Source organism: Aedes aegypti, chromosome 3 (assembly GCF_002204515.2).
Source record: "Aedes aegypti strain LVP_AGWG chromosome 3, AaegL5.0 Primary Assembly, whole genome shotgun sequence".
NCBI classification, from domain to species: Eukaryota; Metazoa; Arthropoda; class Insecta; order Diptera; family Culicidae; genus Aedes; species Aedes aegypti.
Window position 1 is genome coordinate 255,727,365 of NC_035109.1, and position 19,651 is coordinate 255,747,015.

At 35.3% G+C, this 19,651-nt stretch overlaps 1 protein-coding gene across 4 annotated transcripts in view; it reads right to left on the bottom strand.

Annotated features, from left to right (window-relative positions):
• LOC5569544 (pleckstrin homology domain-containing family G member 5) overlaps positions 1 to 19,651 on the bottom strand; it is a 380,350-nt gene that overhangs the window by 33,698 nt on the left and 327,001 nt on the right. For 3 of the 4 annotated variants that reach the window (XM_021848741.1, XM_021848742.1, XM_021848744.1), the window contains one exon: positions 14,554 to 15,042. The exons of the other annotated variant lie outside the window; for it this stretch is intronic. In XM_021848741.1, the coding sequence (XP_021704433.1) occupies positions 14,554 to 15,042 (489 nt within the window). The remainder of the gene's footprint in view (positions 1 to 14,553; positions 15,043 to 19,651) is intronic. 4 annotated transcript variants of the gene reach the window in all.

The window sequence follows — 19,651 nt, forward strand, 5'->3', positions numbered from 1 at the left end:
GGTCCAAAATGCTGGTGTTGTGGCCAAAATAATGAAAAACAGAGTTTCACAATTCAATTATTTTCAACGTTCTGTGGATTGTACGTGACCGCCCATACGGGCGTTATTTCGTTTTTATTTCGTAGAGGAAGTTTTTCTCTACATTTTTTGCACGTTGTGCAATTAATTAATTGGGACAAAAAACTAGAATCACTTCCTTAGGGGGTCCAAAATACGACCATTACCCTAATGCATGTAACACTGAGCCATGAACTGGATACTGAGCCAGGGAAAACATTATTTGAAACATCAAATTTAATAATTATCAGAAATACAGTATGAGGACAAGATGGCGCTTTGTAGGTATAATGATCAGAGCCGTAGCGTGGCCTCATGGAGCCCTTGGCAAACCGTCATTTGAGCACGCCTTATAAATTGTTCAGCTTTTCTGAGTTGCAAAACTTTACTGGAAACATAAAAGGATAACACAGCGTAACAAAAATAACATTTTTACGTGTCTCAATGATCAAATTATGTGTCTCTAGAAGATTTGGGGTTGCTGTATCTGATGCCGTTCTCATAAATGTTCCAGCACGTCACAATTTTTAGCTACAGGTCGCCGAAGTTGCATAATACACTGTTTTCATAGATGTTTACATAAACTTTAAAGTATGAATTATATTTTTTTTTGTGATCTTATCCATCATGCAAGCAATATATGACTTTAACTTTCATTTCAGGTACAATTTGGTTGGAATTGCTCGATTTAGATTAAATCTATTTTACCAACATGCTCGCAGTCTCCATACAAAATTCTTCGTTTACTTATATGGTAAAATACAATACTTTTCGAAACCATCAAAAATATCTTTTGAGCATCGCAAGTATGATGAACTTTGTTGATAATAGTTGCTAAACACATAAAGTTTGAATTCTATGGTAAATTAAGCGAATAAATTGCCATACAAGCTGTCAAACTTGTATGCAAGTTGACTGAAACAGTCAAATTTTGCATTTTCAACAGTCAATATAAAGTATTTACTAACAATTAGAATATATTGAATTATTGGCAAGATTTCTACAAGAAGGCATATAAAATCTTTTTTAAACTGATAACTCTGAGGCCATCTTAAAGATGTTTCAATTAAATTGTTTATGAAATTTATGTATGGTTATTTGACCAGAGATAAATTTGCGGATATTACTTAATTCATTCATCAAATCCTCAATCCAAATTTAAGTGAAGTACCTATTATTATAGTAATTGCTGATGTGCAATGTTTCAAAAGAAAATGTCATATAATTTTCAAAGATATCTTAAGAACGAATCATCTTTCTAATTATAACATTTTCGAAAATGTAAACGATTGTTTTTCTTTCATGTTCCCATTACAATAAACAAAATGCTTTGATACTAAATTTTGTGATTTTTACGCTCAGGTTTGTATCAAAGTTTTGGTTAAGATCCGTTGGATTTCAGTCTGAGATTCCGCAAGAACACCGTCCAGTAAAACATAAGAATCATGCATAACATTCTGTCCGAAGCTTGCCTAATATTCCTTAAGTTTTCCGAAACCCAACTGACAAATTTAATTTTCATTTAACTAGAATGTGTTTCTTGTCACTAATATTTAGTTTCAAAAATATTTATAAAATACGTATAAGAATTTCAATAATACTTAACTTAACTTAACCGTGATTCTTCAGGACATTTTGGACTGGATTCGTCAAATTGGAATAAAACGGAAGACTGATTGTGTGAGCTTCTTGACTTTCAGGTACTCATGTTGTAGCGTTTCTCGGTGTTTCATTCTTTCGTGTTTACGTAGTAAGGGTATCTGGGGTAATATGCACCCCAAGGGAAAATAACTTTTTGGGTTTCTATATTTGGAAAAATTGGGACATTTTCCGTGAATTTTTTCTTATCAAATCGTACTTTGGGGATACTAACTATCAGTTCCTGATAAAAAATTGTTCCTAATAACTTCACAAATAGCCACTAAATAGAGCACCGTGGGTCGTTTTGCCTCAAAGGTGTATATTAGAAATGGGCAAAAGGAATCGGAGCCGTTCAAAAGATTCGGATCACTCAAAAGAACGAGTTATCCGTGGCTCACATCAGACGAAAAGATTTTTTTCCCTATTCTCCTTCGTTCGTTTCTCGACGTTATTACAACGATTGACACGTGCCTTGCTTTGCGCGCCACGCCGCACATGTAAGCAAAGATTTTTGCTGCTCCGTGCTCTCAGCGCACTCAGCATAGACAGATAAATTTGCCCCACCCACTGGTATGCAGGCAGATGTAAGAAAGAGAAAAAAAGTGCCAATTTGCATGGCAAATCACATTTTGATTCTTCCTTCCGGTTCGCGTAGGGGAAATCGGCCGAATGGGGTAGAATGTACGAAGAATGAGAAAGCGAAAGATACGAAAGGAACGACGCATGTCGGGAAACAGAGAGTGAACCGCTTGTTTTCCGTTAGCTCGGTTCTGTTCGCTCTTCCTTTGCGAGCCGCTGAGCCACTGAACCGTTCAGAAGATCCGGTTGATTAAAATGGGTTATTCGGATCGGATCCGTTCACTGAAATGAGCCGTTTTGCCTATCTCTAGTGCATATTACCCCAAATTCTCTTATTTTATAGTTAGTCTGACATCGTCCCGTAGATGGGCTAGATTAAGCCTGAAACTGATTGACTAAAAAGGTAAATTTAAATCCTTTTTTAATCGCTTGTAAGAACAATATGTGTTATTTCCATTCTCATGTCGCGTTCTGTGAGTGTACATGAAGTTCTTACGTTAGCACAAACCCCCGAAAAAGTGTTTTGTGATGTTTAGGACTTCTAACAAAATTAGGATTGTCGGGGAATATGGGAAAATCTAAGATCATTTATCAATTCTTGAAGAATATTTGGATAACATGGACAGGTAAATGATCATAGCTCATGAATACTCAACCAAAAAACAGGTGGTTGACCATACAACCATAACCACACCCCCATCTACCCACCCACCAAAGCATGGTTTTTCATGGTCATTTGGCCGACTCTCTCTCATCCCTTAATCACCAATTGGTTATCGGACGACTTCTTACTAAAGTTAATAAGATTAATAAGTTCTAAAATGACATGGTGGTAATAACAGTTGAAAAAAATTACAAGAGTGTTACTTGGGTACCGTCTAGTCACCAGTCACCGTGCGGCCTCCATTTATCGTGCACATATACAGATTCCACAGTGCGCATCGTACCTTCGTGCTGTGCGTACACGAATTCTCTCTGCTCTTGGAAGTTTTCTTAAAAACTACCTAAAGCAATAAAACAGTACTTTTCAGTGCTACAAAAACAGTACTTTTCAGTCCTAAAATTAAAAACGGTACTTTTCAGTGCTGCTAAAACAGTACTTTTCAGTACTATTTTTTCTACTATTGATCCCTTTACGATCCTTGTTTGGACCCGTGCCTTCGATTTTTCGTTGGACCCGTTGGCGAAAGCTAGCGGTGGTAATCCTTCTTGGACACCGTCTTGGGAAAAAAACCTTTCGAAGGTCACGTCTTCTTTCGTTTATTAATTAAACATGGTATCAACAACAAACAAAAGGAAGGGTTGCAGTTGCGTAATGAGAAAGCGTTGCGTAATTAATCATTACAGCACTGGTTTCAGTTGCGTAATGACTATTCCCGCACTGCATATTTCAGTGCAGGAGAGTAGACCGTTCCATGACAGACTGGCGTGATGAAAAACAGCCTATTACGATAAGAAATTGCAAAAAATAAATATATATTATACAGTACAGTTGACCGGAAAATTCGAATGCATACTGATGGCACCTTTTACCGTCGGTGATAATGTATAATGAAACATGCATAGTGTGAATAATGCTTCTAATTTTGGTCAAAATTGGTTTTGGGCTTTTTTGAATGTGTTACTGAATTCATATCGACAATAATGATTGATTGATTGTGTATTTCTACAACATTTTACACCAGAAGGGTGAATTCGTTTCGGCCTTGTAAAATTAAAAGTTTACAGTTCATGTTTACAGTTCAGTGTCATTCAAAAATTTCAGTATCTTCTTCGTAGTATTTTCATCATTGCTTAGGGCATCTTGGAGACTGATTATGTTGATTATGTTGATGTCTTCCCTTCTCGTACTTTCTGCATTGCGATTTTGATCTCATATGAATTGATGAATTCATATGGACTTTTTTACCTTTGTATGGAATGTGTGCAAGTAATAACGCCTTCATAATTCTGTAATGTAATTCATAAACCTTAATACCTATGTAATGTTTTTCATAAACCTTAACCTAATCAGTGCGCATCGTACCTTCGTGCTGTGCGTACACGAATTCTCTCTGCTCTTGGAAGTTTTCTTAAAAACTACCTAAAGCAATAAAACAGTACTTTTCAGTGCAACAAAAACAGTACTTTTCAGTGCTAAAATTAAAAACGGTACTTTTCAGTGCTACTAAAACAGTACTTTTCAGTACTATTTTTTTCTACTATTGATCCCTTTACGATCCTTGTTTGGACCCGTGCCTTCGATTTTTCGTTGGACCCGTTGGCGAAAGCTAGCGGTGGTAATCCTACTTGGACACCGTCTTGGGAAAAAACCTTTCGAAGGTCACGTCTTCTTTCGTTTATTAATTAAACATGGTATCAACAACAAACAAAAGGAAGGGTGAATCTCTGAATTCACTACTTCCTTCCAAAAAAGTGGGTTTTAAAACTGTCACTACACGTGGCAAGAATGGAAGAAAGGACGCTTCCCCGGAATGCGAACTTTCTTCCAAGGGTGAAATGAATAATTGTATCGAAATGAGCAATCAGTTCGATGCTCTAGACAAATTTTCCGAACACCAAATCGAAGCAGCCTCTAGCCCAGGCTCTTTGATTCAAGTGAGGAAGCAAAGAGTGCCGCCTATCGTGGTCAGTTGTTCCGAATTTGGGGGATTTAGGCAGGAGATCTTGAACTCCATTAGGGGAATCAAGGTTTCCTTCCAAATCGCAAAGAAAGGAGACTGTCGCGTTTTGCCGGAAACTCTTAAAGATCGTGAGCTTCTTCTCAAACATCTTGAAGAGAAGAAGCACAAATTTTTTACTTATGACGACAAAACTGAACGTTTGTTCAAAGTTGTCTTGAAAGGTCTCTCAAGTGACTATAAATCACCTGAAGAGATCAAAAATGGAATAAATGATTTACTTGGATTTTCCCCAGTCCAAGTAATCATTATGAAAAAGAGAACCCAATCTGGCATTGTTCGGAAAGGGCTTTCTCAAGAATTTTATTTAGTTCACTTTAACAAAAAAGAACTAAATAATATTAAAGCTTTAGAAAAAGCAAAACTTTTGTTTGATGTCCGTGTGACATGGGAACATTTCCAGAAACCTGGAGGAAATTACCAGAACCCCACTCAGTGCCGTCGGTGCCAAAAGTGGGGTCATGGTACAAAAAATTGTCGCATGGATGCTAAATGCATGATTTGCGGAGGTTCTTCTCACGCCAAAGACGTCTGTCCAGTGAAGGAAGATACCACCAAATTCATATGTTGTAATTGCGGGGCTAACCATAAGTCCAATTTTTGGAATTGTCCTTCACGCGAAAAGGTCATTGAGGCTCGTGCCAGGCAGATGAAAGATAATATCCGTTACGATAACGGTCGTTTCCGGAATTTGCCTGGTAGAGTATCGAACAATGCTCATTTTTCAGTTAACGATCGCTTGATCATGAATCATACCCATCAGGAAGATCATAATCATGCTCAGTCACAAACTAATTTTAATCCGTCGGGTAGCCGTTCGAATCTTTCTATTTCGAATGTATCTACCCACGGTAAATCCTTTGCCGATATCGTAGCAGGAAATTCGAACTCCTCCCCTGTTCGATCCATGGGTACCCATTCTACTAGTTTCAAATCAAATGGAAAAAACCCTACCGCCACAGGTAACTCCGCTTCTTCGTCTACCGAAAATTCCAATGGGAAATCACATGACATGTCTGCCTCTGATTTTAATTTTCTAACTGAACAATTGAATCTAATGATTGATGCAATGTTCAAAGCCACCACTATGACTGAAGCAGTCCAAGTAGGTGTAAAATTTACAAATCAAATTGTTATTGGATTACGTTTTTCTAATGGATCCAAATAATAATTTAAATATTTTAAATTGGAATGCTCGTTCTCTGAATGGTAAAGAGGACGAGCTGTTTAATTTTCTTACGGTTAATAACGTGCATATAGCAGTTATTACCGAAACGTATTTAAAACCTGGATCTAAACTCAAAAGAGATCCTAACTTTTTTGTTTATCGTAATGATCGACTTGATGGGGCATGTGGGGGAGTTGCAATCATCATTCATAGGCGTATAAAACATCAACTGTTTTCATCATTTGAAACTAAAGTTTTTGAAACTTTAGGTGTTTCTGTTGAAACACAGTTTGGTAAATATACTTTCATAGCTGCCTATTTGCCTTTTCAATGCTCTGGGCAGCAAGTTAATTTGCTCCAAACTGACTTGCGTAAATTGACTCGCAATAAGTCAAAAATTTTTGTCATTGGTGACTTTAATGCCAAACATCGGTCATGGAATAATTCTCAAAGTAATTCCAACGGCAGAATTTTATTTGATGAGTGCTCTTCAGGATATTTCTCAATTCAATACCCTGATAGCCCCACATGTTTTTCCTCTTCTAGAAATCCATCTACGATTGATTTGGTCTTAACCGACTCTAGTCATCTTTGTAGCCAACTGATTACTCATGCTGATTTTGATTCTGATCATGTCCCTGTTACATTTCAAATATCCCAAGAAGCGATTCTCAATCCTATCAGCTCCACTTTCAATTATTTACGAGCCGACTGGAATATATATAAAACGTATGTTGACTCCAATCTTGATGTTAACATTTCTTTAGAAACTAAACTTGATATTGACAATGCTCTTGAAACTTTAACAAATTCCATTGTTGAAGCCCGGAGCATTGCAATTCCAAAATGTGAAGTAAAATTTGAATCCGTGATTATAGACGATGATCTTAAACTCTTGATCCGTCTTAAAAACGTGAGGAGAAGGCAATTTCAACGCACTCGCGATCCTGCTATGAAAATTATATGGCAGGATTTGCAGAAAGAAATCAAGAAACGTTTTGCTCAATTAAGAAACAAAAATTTTGAAAATAAAATTTCTCAATTGGACCCTGGCTCTAAGCCCTTTTGGAAATTATCGAAAATCTTGAAAAAACCTCAGAAGCCAATACCGGCATTGAAAGAGGAAAACAAATTATTACTAACTAATTGCGAAAAAGCTCAAAAACTTGCTATGCAGTTCGAAAGTGTGCACAATTTTAATTTAGGACTTACTAGTCCAATTGAAAATGAAGTTACTCAGGAGTTCGAAAATATTCTCAATCAAGAGAACGTTTTCGAAAATGCCTGGGAGACTGATTTGGAAGAAGTGAGAACTATTATTAAAAAATTCAAAAACATGAAAGCTCCTGGCGATGATGGAATTTTCTACATCCTCATCAAGAAACTTCCAGAAAGTAGCTTATCATTTTTAGTTGATATATTTAACAAATGTTTTCAATTAGCATATTTTCCTGACAAATGGAAAAATGCTAAGGTTGTTCCAATTTTAAAACCAGACAAAAATCCTGCAGAAGCTTCTAGCTATCGTCCAATCAGTTTACTTTCCTCCATCAGTAAACTTTTTGAAAAGGTTATTATGAACAGAATGATGGCCCACATCAACGAAAATTCAATTTTTGCCAATGAACAGTTCGGATTCCGCCATGGACATTCGACCACTCATCAACTTTTACGTGTAACAAATTTGATCCGTTCCAACAAATCTGAAGGCTATTCTACTGGTCTTGCTCTTCTAGACATAGAAAAAGCATTCGACAGTGTTTGGCATGAAGGTTTGATCGTAAAATTAAAAAACTTTAATTTTCCAACATACATTGTTAGAATAATTCAAAGTTATCTGTCAAATCGTACACTTCAGGTTAATTACCAGAACTCCAGATCTGAAAGACTTCCTGTAAGAGCTGGTGTTCCTCAAGGCAGCATTTTGGGACCAATATTACACAATATTTTCACATCTGACTTACCTGAGCTACCTCAGGGATGTCAAAAATCTTTGTTTGCGGATGACACAGGCCTCTCCGCCAAAGGACGAAGCCTGCGTGTCATCTGTAGTCGATTGCAAAAAAGTTTGGATATTTTTTCTTCATACTTGCAAAAATGGAAGATTTCTCCTAATGCTTCCAAAACTCAACTAATAATATTCCCACATAAACCAAAAGCTCTTTATTTGAAACCTTCAAGTAGACATGTTGTCACGATGAGAGGGGTTCCAATAAATTGGTCAGATGAAGTTAAGTATCTAGGGCTCATGCTAGATAAGAATTTAACTTTCAAAAATCACATTGAGGGCATTCAAGCCAAATGTAATAAATATGTAAAATGTCTCTATCCCCTTATTAATAGAAAATCAAAACTTTGTCTTAAGAACAAGCTGTTGATATTCAAACAAATTTTCAGGCCAGCCATGTTGTATGCTGTACCAATATGGACTAGCTGTTGTAATACCAGGAAGAAAGCTCTGCAGAGAATTCAAAATAAAATTTTGAAAATGATTCTGAGGCTTCCTCCCTGGTATAGTACCAATGAGTTACATAGAATATCCAATGTTGAAACATTGGAACAAATGTCAAATACAATCATTAATAATTTCAGGCAAAAATCGTTACAATCTTCTATTGCCACGATTAATGCGTTATATGTTTAGGTTAAGTTAGGTTAAGTATATTCAAAACATTTTTTTCTCTTATAAGCAGGTGAAATCAACTCACCTGTAAAAAAAAAAACTGAACTGCTACGGCAAATGAAATGTAATATGTTGTTAACAAAATGTTGATTAAATCTTAAATTTGTTTTACCAAATTAGGATGATAGTGTTTTCAAATAACACAGAACACCTAGATATAAGAAATGAATGTAATGTTTGGAATGATACTAATAAAGAAATTAAAAAAAAAAAAAAAAAAAAAAAAAAAAAAAAAAAAAAAAAAAAAAAAAAAAAAAAAAAAAAAAAAAAAAAAAATACAGATTCCTACACAGAATATTCATACAATTTACGCAAATTATTGTTAGCAAAATAAGATAAAACTAATAAAATGAAGTAGTTCTTGTCACAATGCATTTTGAAAAACTTAATTTATGTAGTCAAAATCATGTAAATTCTATTTAATAATAAGATTTTTCAAAACTCTTAGTAGAAATGCCAAAAAATCACATTTTTCATTTTAACACTCAAATATCATTTTTTTTAAATTTTAACAAAATTTTGCTGTGGATACTACTTGTTAGATGTATTTCATCGCATAAGCCATGAGGTTGTATGCAAATCAGAATTTTTTATTGTGTTTCAGTCAAAACACAAATGCACGATGAACGGATCTTCTTCTAATTCAATATGATTCCTATTACCTTGCATTAGTGTAATAGTCATGAAATTGTTGAGTAATATTGTATTTATTGTTATGTCGTGATTTACCCACTTAAGCAAATATGAAATGGTTTGGACAATACAGTCAAACCTCCTAGAAAGATTTTAATGAAAATATAACGACTCATTCAATTTACAACTTTCTATGGCTTTTATTGTAAATTAAGATGAATACTCTTGAAAATAAGTGCGCACACTACTAGCAACATAGTGGTTCAACCAACAACGTTTCTTCAAGATACAAAATTAAATCATGCCAAAAACTATACGCACGGTAAATGGTGCACTAGCGTGCACGGTAAATGGTAACATAGAACGGTAGGAGGGAGGCGACCTTAGCATGACATTCGTAACATATTTTTGGGTATTTTTCTGTTATGCATCACTAATTTTAGATTTTTTCCTGAATTATGGTATACCTAATTGCATGCTTCGTAGTATTATTCTTTTTTGCTTTATTTTATTTGGAAAAAATATATGATTTTTTGAAGTACAGATTTTTTTTTAATGTACGGTGAATGGTAACTTGACGGTATATGTTCAAGATTGTTTTAAAATATCAAAATTATTACAAATCATGTTACTGTTCGTAACTTCGGCTGTTATTAAAAATAAATGTGCAAATGCTAATGTTAAAAATATAGCAAATGCTATGCTATGTTAAATATATAACAAATGCTGTTTTAAAACATATGTGTAACAAGTTAAGAACAAAGGCATCATAATAACAATATTATACCAACTTATGTTATTTTTAACTAGTAACAGAATCATGTTATAGTATTGTTATGTGATGTTAATATCAAGAGGTAATGAAATAATTATTCAATTTAATACAAGTAGTTCAAAATAAATACGCAAATGATTTTGAAAAGATGTGGGGTTTTTACACCCTTTGAAGAATGACAATTACAGTGCTTGTCAACTCTAACGGACGTTTCCCCACTACCTTCATCGATTAAACAATGAATCCAATTCTGAAAGCTAAATGTTTAGTTCTCATATTGCAAAGATTATATTGATTTATTCTTCTTGTTGGAACTACGTTATCACTGGGACAGAGCTTGCATCTCGCATTCGTATAACAAGTTGCAGTTACGATGATACATTATGTCCAGGGAAGTAAAGGAAATTCTAATTACAAAAAATGTTTTTATTTTTAACCCAAGACATTAGAATAATAACAACTTAACCTTCCTTTTGCATTGGGGTCATTTTTGGCCAATCGGCACGGTAAATAAGCTGTAACTTTGTAGAGAAAAGAGATATAAATATGAAAATTTCTGACTTTTCCTAACTTTTGAAAACGAACATTTTCGTGTTAAAAGAAGCTTACAGCGACCTCTAGGAGCGGGGCGCTACCAAAAAAGTGACACATTATGCATTAAGGGTCAAAAATGACCCATGGCTTTAAAACTCTCTGAAAAATCCATTTCTTAACCAATTTTCGTTCTTTTAGATTTATATGAAAGATATGCAACTCAAGAATGGAACCCTGGAAATTGTATGTCAGTATGGCCATTCTGGGCACAAGGGCACAAGGGAACCTGGAACCTGTTTCAGAAAGAACTGGCGTATATCATATTCAGCAGTTCATACACATGTATATAACGACGGTTCGAATTTAATGGTTTTTCATTCCGATGTACAAGAGCACCACTGCCGTTCTACGCATGATTGTCCCATGTTACTTTTTGTGCATTTTGACTTACTGTCATCAAACAGCTTATTTTTACGTATAGTTTTAGAAAACACTTACCAAAAATTAACTTTGTTCGGAAACTCAATGAAAAGCAAGCCAAGTCAATTTGTCCCATAGTTGAATTTCCACACATAACTGTCCCACTACTGTATTTCTACGCAAAACTGTCACATTATATAATTCGCTGCGCTGATCTCGAACAAAATATTCAGTAGGCAGTTTTTAATTAGCTGGTGTTTGGGGAAATCGTTTTGAATATCTTCTTACGTTGGCTTTACATCTCATGTGGAACACAACCTGTTTTATGTGTTTAATCATCAAATTTGACGTTAGGCTCGCATGAATGATGAGTGCATCACGATAATGCACTCATCATTCATGCGAGCCTAACGTCAAATTTGATTGAAATTTTCAAAATCAAAATATTATTTTTCATCCGTTTTTCAATGAATTTTCAGGGTGGATCACAAAATTCATCTAGTTTTTGCAACCGCAGTCATCGATTATAAATTTACTGTAATTTTGGATTCATGACAAAGAGTACTGAGGTAATCGCACTTGAAGAATCAGTAACCACTTCAATTTCGAGTCCATGGCTTGCGACAAATCAACTTCATGATTTAGCAAACCAAGTCTAAATAAAAATGGTTCAACCATTTTTGGAAGACTTGGCTACATGCTGGGTTGTTCCGAATACCGGTTCACTGGTGGAAGTGGCCATTATATTGGCGAATCTGAAACCTGGCTTGCGACATATCAGTTTTTATGAATTTGCAAATCAAATCAAAATGTGGTTCAGATGTATTTGAATGACTTGACCACATGTCGGATTGTTCCGAATTCTTGGTTTCCTGGGGGAAATTGCCACTAAATTGTAACAAATCAAGGCTAAAGAAGGATAATTCAAACGTTTTTGGATGACTTGATAACATGCCAGATTGTTTTGGATACTCTGTTGTTCGGTGCAAGTGGCAAATATGTTGGTGGTTCTAAAACTTAATTTGCGATGTATAAAATATCATGATTTTTCAAACCAAGTCCAAAGAAATGTCAAATCGTGTGAAGATTTGTGTCGTGAATTTTGAGTTAAATATTTACTCCACAGAATAAGTTTCTGTCAAGCCTGCAGCTGGAAGAGTCGACATAGGAATTTATTACATCTTATAAACTCTCTAACTTATCCATCCACTCTTTCTTTCACTAACTCATACATTTTCGCATTATCACACATACAGAAAACTTTGCTTTCCATCCCAAACTATAAAATCGTATTAAATTGATCAATTTAGAGCCTTTTTCCTACGGTGACATCGGGTGGTCCGAACAAAATTGTTTTTTTGGCTCCAGCGTTTTCAATTCTAATATCTCATCATATGAAACACTTTTACAGCTTTAAAAAATGCGTGATTTGGTGACTGAAGAAACTCGCTATCTTCTTCCGTTTGGGAGTTATTGTTGTTTTTCGCTCAAAAACATGCCTACTCTGATTGTGAATATCTGTGATTGGGGCAAACATAAAAAATATGTTTTGACAGCATTCAAAAAAGAAAACAAAATTGTATATTATATAAAAAAAATCACAGATGTGTTATTTCTGTAACTCTAATAAAATGCGTTGAAAAACAAATATTTTTTAACACAAAAACTTAAATAACTTTTGAAATAAAATAGATATCAACAATGTTTTTACATGAAAATTTGAGTTTTGTTAAGTTCTAAAAGTCGTACGTAGACCATTTTGACGAGAAATCTGAAATAAGAAAGGGCTCCAAAAATATTTTAAAGACTTCCATGTTATTTTTTTTTTATTATTTTGCATTTTGAGCATAAAAATGAAATTTTAGACAAAAATGATCTTCTACAAAAATGTTTCTAAAAATGTAAGCTTTCATACTGTGTCATTTAAAACTATGGTGGTCCACAATATTACATAAATAATATAATCAACTTTTTTATTTGCAAAAAATCTGGTATATACTCTTAGACAAAGTAGTAAAACTTGAAATTTTAATCAACTTTGCCAAAAAAGTTTTTCTGTAGCTCAAAATTTGACCAATCTAGAGCTTTTGCTTATCATCGCAGGGTAGACCAATAAAAACAAGTTTTTTAACTCTAGTTTTTTCAACATTAATTTTTCATCAAAGTCGTCTATGAACGACTTTTAGAACTTAACAAAACGCAAATTTTCATGTTAAAAGATTGTTGATATCTATTTTATTTCAAAATTTATTTAAGTTTTTGTGATAAAAAATATTTGACTTTCTTTATTAGAGTTACAAAAATAACACATCTGTAATTTTTTGATATAATATACAATTTTGTTTTGTCTTTTGAACGCCGTCAAAAGATATTTTTTATGTTTGCCCCAATCAGAGATATTTACAATCAAAGTAGGCATGTTTTTGAGAGAAAAACAACAATAACTCCTAAACGGAAGGAGATAGCGAGTTTCTTCACTCACCAAATTGCGCATTTTTCAAAGCTCTAAAAGTGTTTAAAAGACTACTTTGATGAGAAATTTGAATTGAAAACTCTAGAATCAGAAAACCAGTTTTGTTCGGACCACCCTATGTCACCGTAGGAAAAAAGCTCTAAATCGGTCAATTTAAGAGATACAAAAAAACTTTTTTGGCAAAGTTGCTTGAAATTGAATGGTCCACAACTTTGCTGAAGCATGTATAATATAATATCTACTAGTTACACAATTTCTATGAAAATGTGGTCCACCCTAATTTTTAATAAAACCAAACAAAGGGCTCAACTAATACAAACTAACTTTGTAGAAGACTGTTTTTGTCTAATGTTTCATTCTAAAGCTCAAAATGCATCTTTCCGCGTAAAACTAATTCCTGGACCATAGAGCAGTGGGACTGTTATGCGTAGAAATTCTCCAAAAACCCCGTATATCTAGGCATAGCAGTCCCCCTTTGAATTTCGTAGCTAAATTTACTTTTTTCCCATAACACAAACTCTTGACTCTAATGAACACGCTATTCTTTATACTATTGTAAAGATTTTAATTTCGTTTATCACACACCTGGTCAATACGAGGCCTGAGTTTGTTAAAATCTTTAAACGCGTTTTTCTCGATTGCTTATTTTGGAATATGGGACAATTATGCGTATAACGGCAGTGAATTAGTGTTTGTTAACCAATTATGCTTCCCGAATTCTGCAATTCATAACTTCAATTGCCTTGATTAGACCGACGGATAGTTTTATTTTCATAGTTTATCATTCCCAAAACAACTCAGTTCAAAAGGTCAAAAGAGGAGAAATCAAAAATTCAGAAATAAGAGCAACTTCAAAGAATTCAAAAAGGAGAAAAAAAAACGACATTCCACAAGATACTGCAAACTTACTTGACTTCTTGTTAGCACCGGCTTTTTACGTTCGCGATGCAAAAACGACGAGGACTTCTTTTTGAGCGACGCGGTCGTAGATAGGGATTTGCTCTTGGGAAAAGACGGGGAAGACAGACAGCAGGTTTGATTGGAATTCTCGTTGCTGGTGCTGCTAGTCGTACTCTCGCCACATGCCGCAGCACCGGGTGATTCTCTGGCATCAACGGTGCCGTCATTAGTCCCGGTGGGGCAATTTCCGTCGCCGTTGTCGTAAGCAGGATTTATGCAGCCCCCGTCACTGTCACTCAAACCGATGAGTGCACTTCCGGAAGTCGTCGCCACCAGCAGCGATGGTTCCTTTCCCTGAGGGGATAACGCCGTATCACCTGGACTTGGACCTTCGGTGCTGCTCTGGTAGCAAATGCTATTTCCCGCCAATCGACTGCCATAACCGATCGATCCCGACGCGGATGCTATTGATGCATTGGATGTATCCGAGTTGTCACTCTGTGGTTCGAATTTGTGTCGATTATTACCGCACGGAGATGGCCCATCGCCAATATTGGCGATGAAAAAGGTTTCGATTTTTTTTATTCAAGAGTTTCATTGTAATCATCCATAACACACACGAAAGCAGTTATAAGAGAAGATAAAAAGAGAATAACAGCATGAGGAGAAGACCTGGTGCACATGTTGTAGAAGTTCGCGAAAACCATCTATCGTATGGGACTCGAAACTTATTCGAGCAGTCTATCTAATCTACTAGTGAGGTTAATTGCTTGTTATGACATCGAAAGCATTAGACTAGAGCGACAAGCGTAGATGAGAGGGAGTGAAGAAGATATAGTAAATGATTTAATTAACTCATCAATAATTCAATAAAATTATAACGCCTAGGTGCAGTGTAGTTTAAAATATATGTTGGCTTGTGTTTGCTTATGAAAACTGTGACCACATATACAACTATAATTATGCTTACATGCTTTTATGTATTGAACATTAAAATCAAGAGCAGTAATCAATTACTCTTATAATTTTTAGATAGACTAAACCTTGATTCATATTCATATTCCCAACACATTTGTCAAGAGTGTCAAATAATTTGTTTGTGAGCATTTAAAACTGAGCAATTCAAACTAGGGGCTGTCCAATAATTACGTAAGGGGTTGTGGAGGGAGGTTTGTCTTTCGAGATTTCTTACGGATCATACAAATTAATTCAAATTTTCATACAAAAAAGCTTACCATGCGGGGTAGTGGTCCACAAGAGATAGAAAGTTTGGGTCTTCGGCAAAGTTGTTCAGAAGGTCAAGGACCTTCAGAAGACAAACAATTTGGTTCGAGATTTTGCCGTTAGGTGGCCATGTCCAATTGACTATTTTAATCATGGTTTATCTTGTGATCCACATGAGATAGAAAGTTCGAGTCTTGGGCAAAGTTGTTCAGTAGGTCAAGGACCCACATAAGCATAAGCATAAGCATAAGCATAGATGAACGCACAATTCGTAGTTGCTACTCCGTGATTGACCAGAACAATTGAAGTTGCACGGAGATTTAATGAATGGGGCTTGGGATTAGAACTCAAAATTTAAAAGTCAATAACGGCTCCGGCCCCGTACTTACGGTCATCGAGGAAGGGAAGGAATGTTAGTTCGACAACCATTGTCACTAGAGACCGAGATCACCTCTGCATCTCCACAGTTGTCATGGAAAGGATATTGGGTTAGTGAGATAAGGTTCAGATCTGGGATTCACCAATTTTTGGTGATGTGATCCATATAATCATGCCTAACTGGATTCTCGATTTTATTCGATAATTGCATTGTACGCCGAACAAGTGTTCATCACTCGCCCCCGCAAGAGCAAGCGACACGATCAATAGATCAAACACTACAAAGGCTCGCGGCACTCTTTCATGTCAAATTCACTTCATGTTCAAGTGACTCAGGACTTATTCATTTTATATTCAAAAGATTCAAGTTTTGTTCGCTCCATACCCGCAAGTGTTTCACGTCAGATTCACTTCATTATTAAGTGATTCAGAATTGATTCTCTTCATATTCAAATGATTCTTATCTGATTCACTCATATTCATCTATTTCAGGTTTGTTCAAATGTTCAAATGATTTCAAGTGATTCATGCTTGATTCACTTTATTTTCAAGTGTTTGAAGTTTGATTCACTTTATGTACAAGTGATTCAGGTCTGATTGGTTTCGTATTCAAGAAATTTAGGATTTATTTCCAGTGATTTATGTTTGATTCGCTTCATATCCAAGTGATTCATATAGGATTCGCTCCATATTCAAGTGATTCAGTTTTGATTCGCTTTATAATAATGCAGGTCTGAATCACTTCATATTCATCTATTTCAAGTACGAATTAATTGAATAAGTGTTTCATGTTTGATTCATCTAGAATGTAGGTGCATTATCCAGTTATTCAGGTATGACTCCAGTGTTGTAAGCAATCACGGTAGTCGACACGTTTTCGCTGATATTCGGCAGCGCTTCCCTTAAACATTCACAAGACGAGCGATCAAACGAATGTCGAAATGAAAAATGTCAATTACCAATGTTACATAGTTACATAGTTACATAGAATATCCAATGTTGAAACATTGGAACAAATGTCAAATAAAATAATAAATAATTTCAGGCAAAAATCGTTACAATCTTCTATTGCCACGATTAATGCGTTATATGTTTAGGTTAAGTTAGGTTAAGTATATTTAAAGCGTTTTTTTTCTCTTATAAGCAGGTGAAATCAACTCACCTGTAAAAAATCTGAACTGCTACGGCAAATGAAATGTTATATGTTGTTAACAAAATGTTAATTTTCTTGGAGGTACGACTGTTATGTTGATGTTTGAGGTTATGGCTTTCAGTCTCAAATAAGACTCAAAAACGGATTTTTGCTTACATCCGACGTTTCGGACACATGTATTGTGCCTTTTTCAAGGATTAGCTGTGTTCCGTTTTATCGTTTGCCCACAGCATAGGCAACATTTGTCCAACAGCATAAAACGAGTTCCCCGTTCGGGTACTATACGGGAGTAGAAATCCGAAAACGATCCGGGTCGCAGAACTGAAAACGTAGTTGCCTGTTTTATAAGCAAAAATCCGTTTTTGAGTTTTATTTGAGACTGAAAGCCATAACCTCAAACAAAATGTTAATAAAATCTTAAATTTGTTTTACCAAATTAGGATGATAGTGTTGTCTAATAACACAGAACACCTAGATATAAGAAATGAATGTAATGTTTGGAATGATACTAATAAAGAAATTAAAAAAAAAAAAATTAATTGAATACCACTGACCACGATAGCTTCACTAGGAAACGTTATGGTTTTGTTTGTTTCTGTTCTGCTTTCACTGTATGTGTATCACATTCGACATAACAGGCAAGATCAAACTATCCATGTTGTTTATGATCCGATGTCTGAATCCTATTCAAAATGTATGATTTATGCAAATCTCATCGTGTCAGCCGACATTCAATTGACACTTTTTTGTGTTTGTCGACGTTCATTGTACCGTGCTGTGACTGCTGACCATGGCAACGAAACGAACGTCGCGCAGTGTCGAATGTTTACAGCACTGGGTATGACTTCATGTTTAAGCAGGTTAGGGCAGATTCATTTCATTTTCAAGTGATTCATGCTTGAACCACTTTATGTACGTGTTTCAGGTTTGATTAGTTCAATATTCAAGTGATTGATGTTTGATTTTATGCAGCAAATTTAAGGCATTCAGGTTTCATTCACTTCATATTCAAGTATTTCAGATTTTATTAGCTCCATATCCAAGTGACATGTTACACTTATTTTTTGAAGAATGCAGTACTGATTCATTTTATATTCAAGTGTTTCAGGTCTGATTCACTCCATTTACAAATGTTTCAGTTTTGATAAGCTCATTTTAAAGTGATTCACATCTATCAATTCATTCATATTGAAGGGTTTAAGATCTATCTATATTCATATGTTTCAGGGATAATTAGTTTCACATCGATTTATCGGATATCTCAATCACTTTATATTCAAGTGAATCGTGTATGAGTTACTTCATATTCAATTGATTCAGGTGTCATACACACCAGACTACAGTTATTCAGGTTTGTTTCATCTCGTTCTGAACAACTTTGCCGAAGACCCGAGCTTTCTATCTCTTGTGGATCACAAGGTAGAACTAGTTTAAAATACTCAATTTTACATGCTCACGTGCGCCACCCAGCGGCAAAATTGCGAATCAAACTGTTTGTTTTCCGGATATCTTTAACCTTTGCCGAAGACCCGAACTTTCTGTCTCTTGTGGATCACAAGCTAGAACTAGTTTGATTGAAATGCTTAATTTTATATGCTCACTAGCGCCACCTAGCGGCAAAATTTCGAACCAAACTGTTTGCCTTCCGGATGTCCTTGACCTTCTGAACAACTTTTTCGTAGATCAGAACTTTTTATCTCTTAGGGATCACAAGCTAGAAATAGTTTGAAATGCTCAATTTTACATGCTCACTAGCGCCACCTAACGGCAAAATCTAGAACCAAACTGTTTGTCTTTTCGATCCCCTGAACAACTTTGCTGAAGATCGCTTCTTTGCAAGTCGTAAGGATCTCGAGATATAGCAATGTGAATTAACCTGTTTTGAGGTGATGCCAAACTTTTTGGGGGGTGATTCAATATTCAGCTGAGTGTTGCAATAATTATTTTAGTAAGTCCGTATTTATGATGGGTAGTGCACATTATTCACGTGAGCGAAACAGCAAGATGAAGTTATCTATTGATTTTCCTATATCCACTCACCCCATCGCACCTTATGAACTTTGTGTCTAGAACCTGAGGCGTATTGCCTGATGGAAGTTTCGAGCGTTAGATGAGGTAGGCCTACGTAGTGCTTTTCTCCGACGTTATGAAATGGTGGAGACGCCTGGTTTTTATAGACCAATGTCGTAGATACGGTACCGTAATCCGGGGTAACATTGATCATTTTTTTGAATATTTCTTAAATATTTCGTTTGAAAATGCAAATGTTGCAAATTTTATATTTTTAAAACAAGTACTGCCATCCAGAGCTCGTGACTATATACTGTATTTTGTTTTTTAAAAGATTTAAAC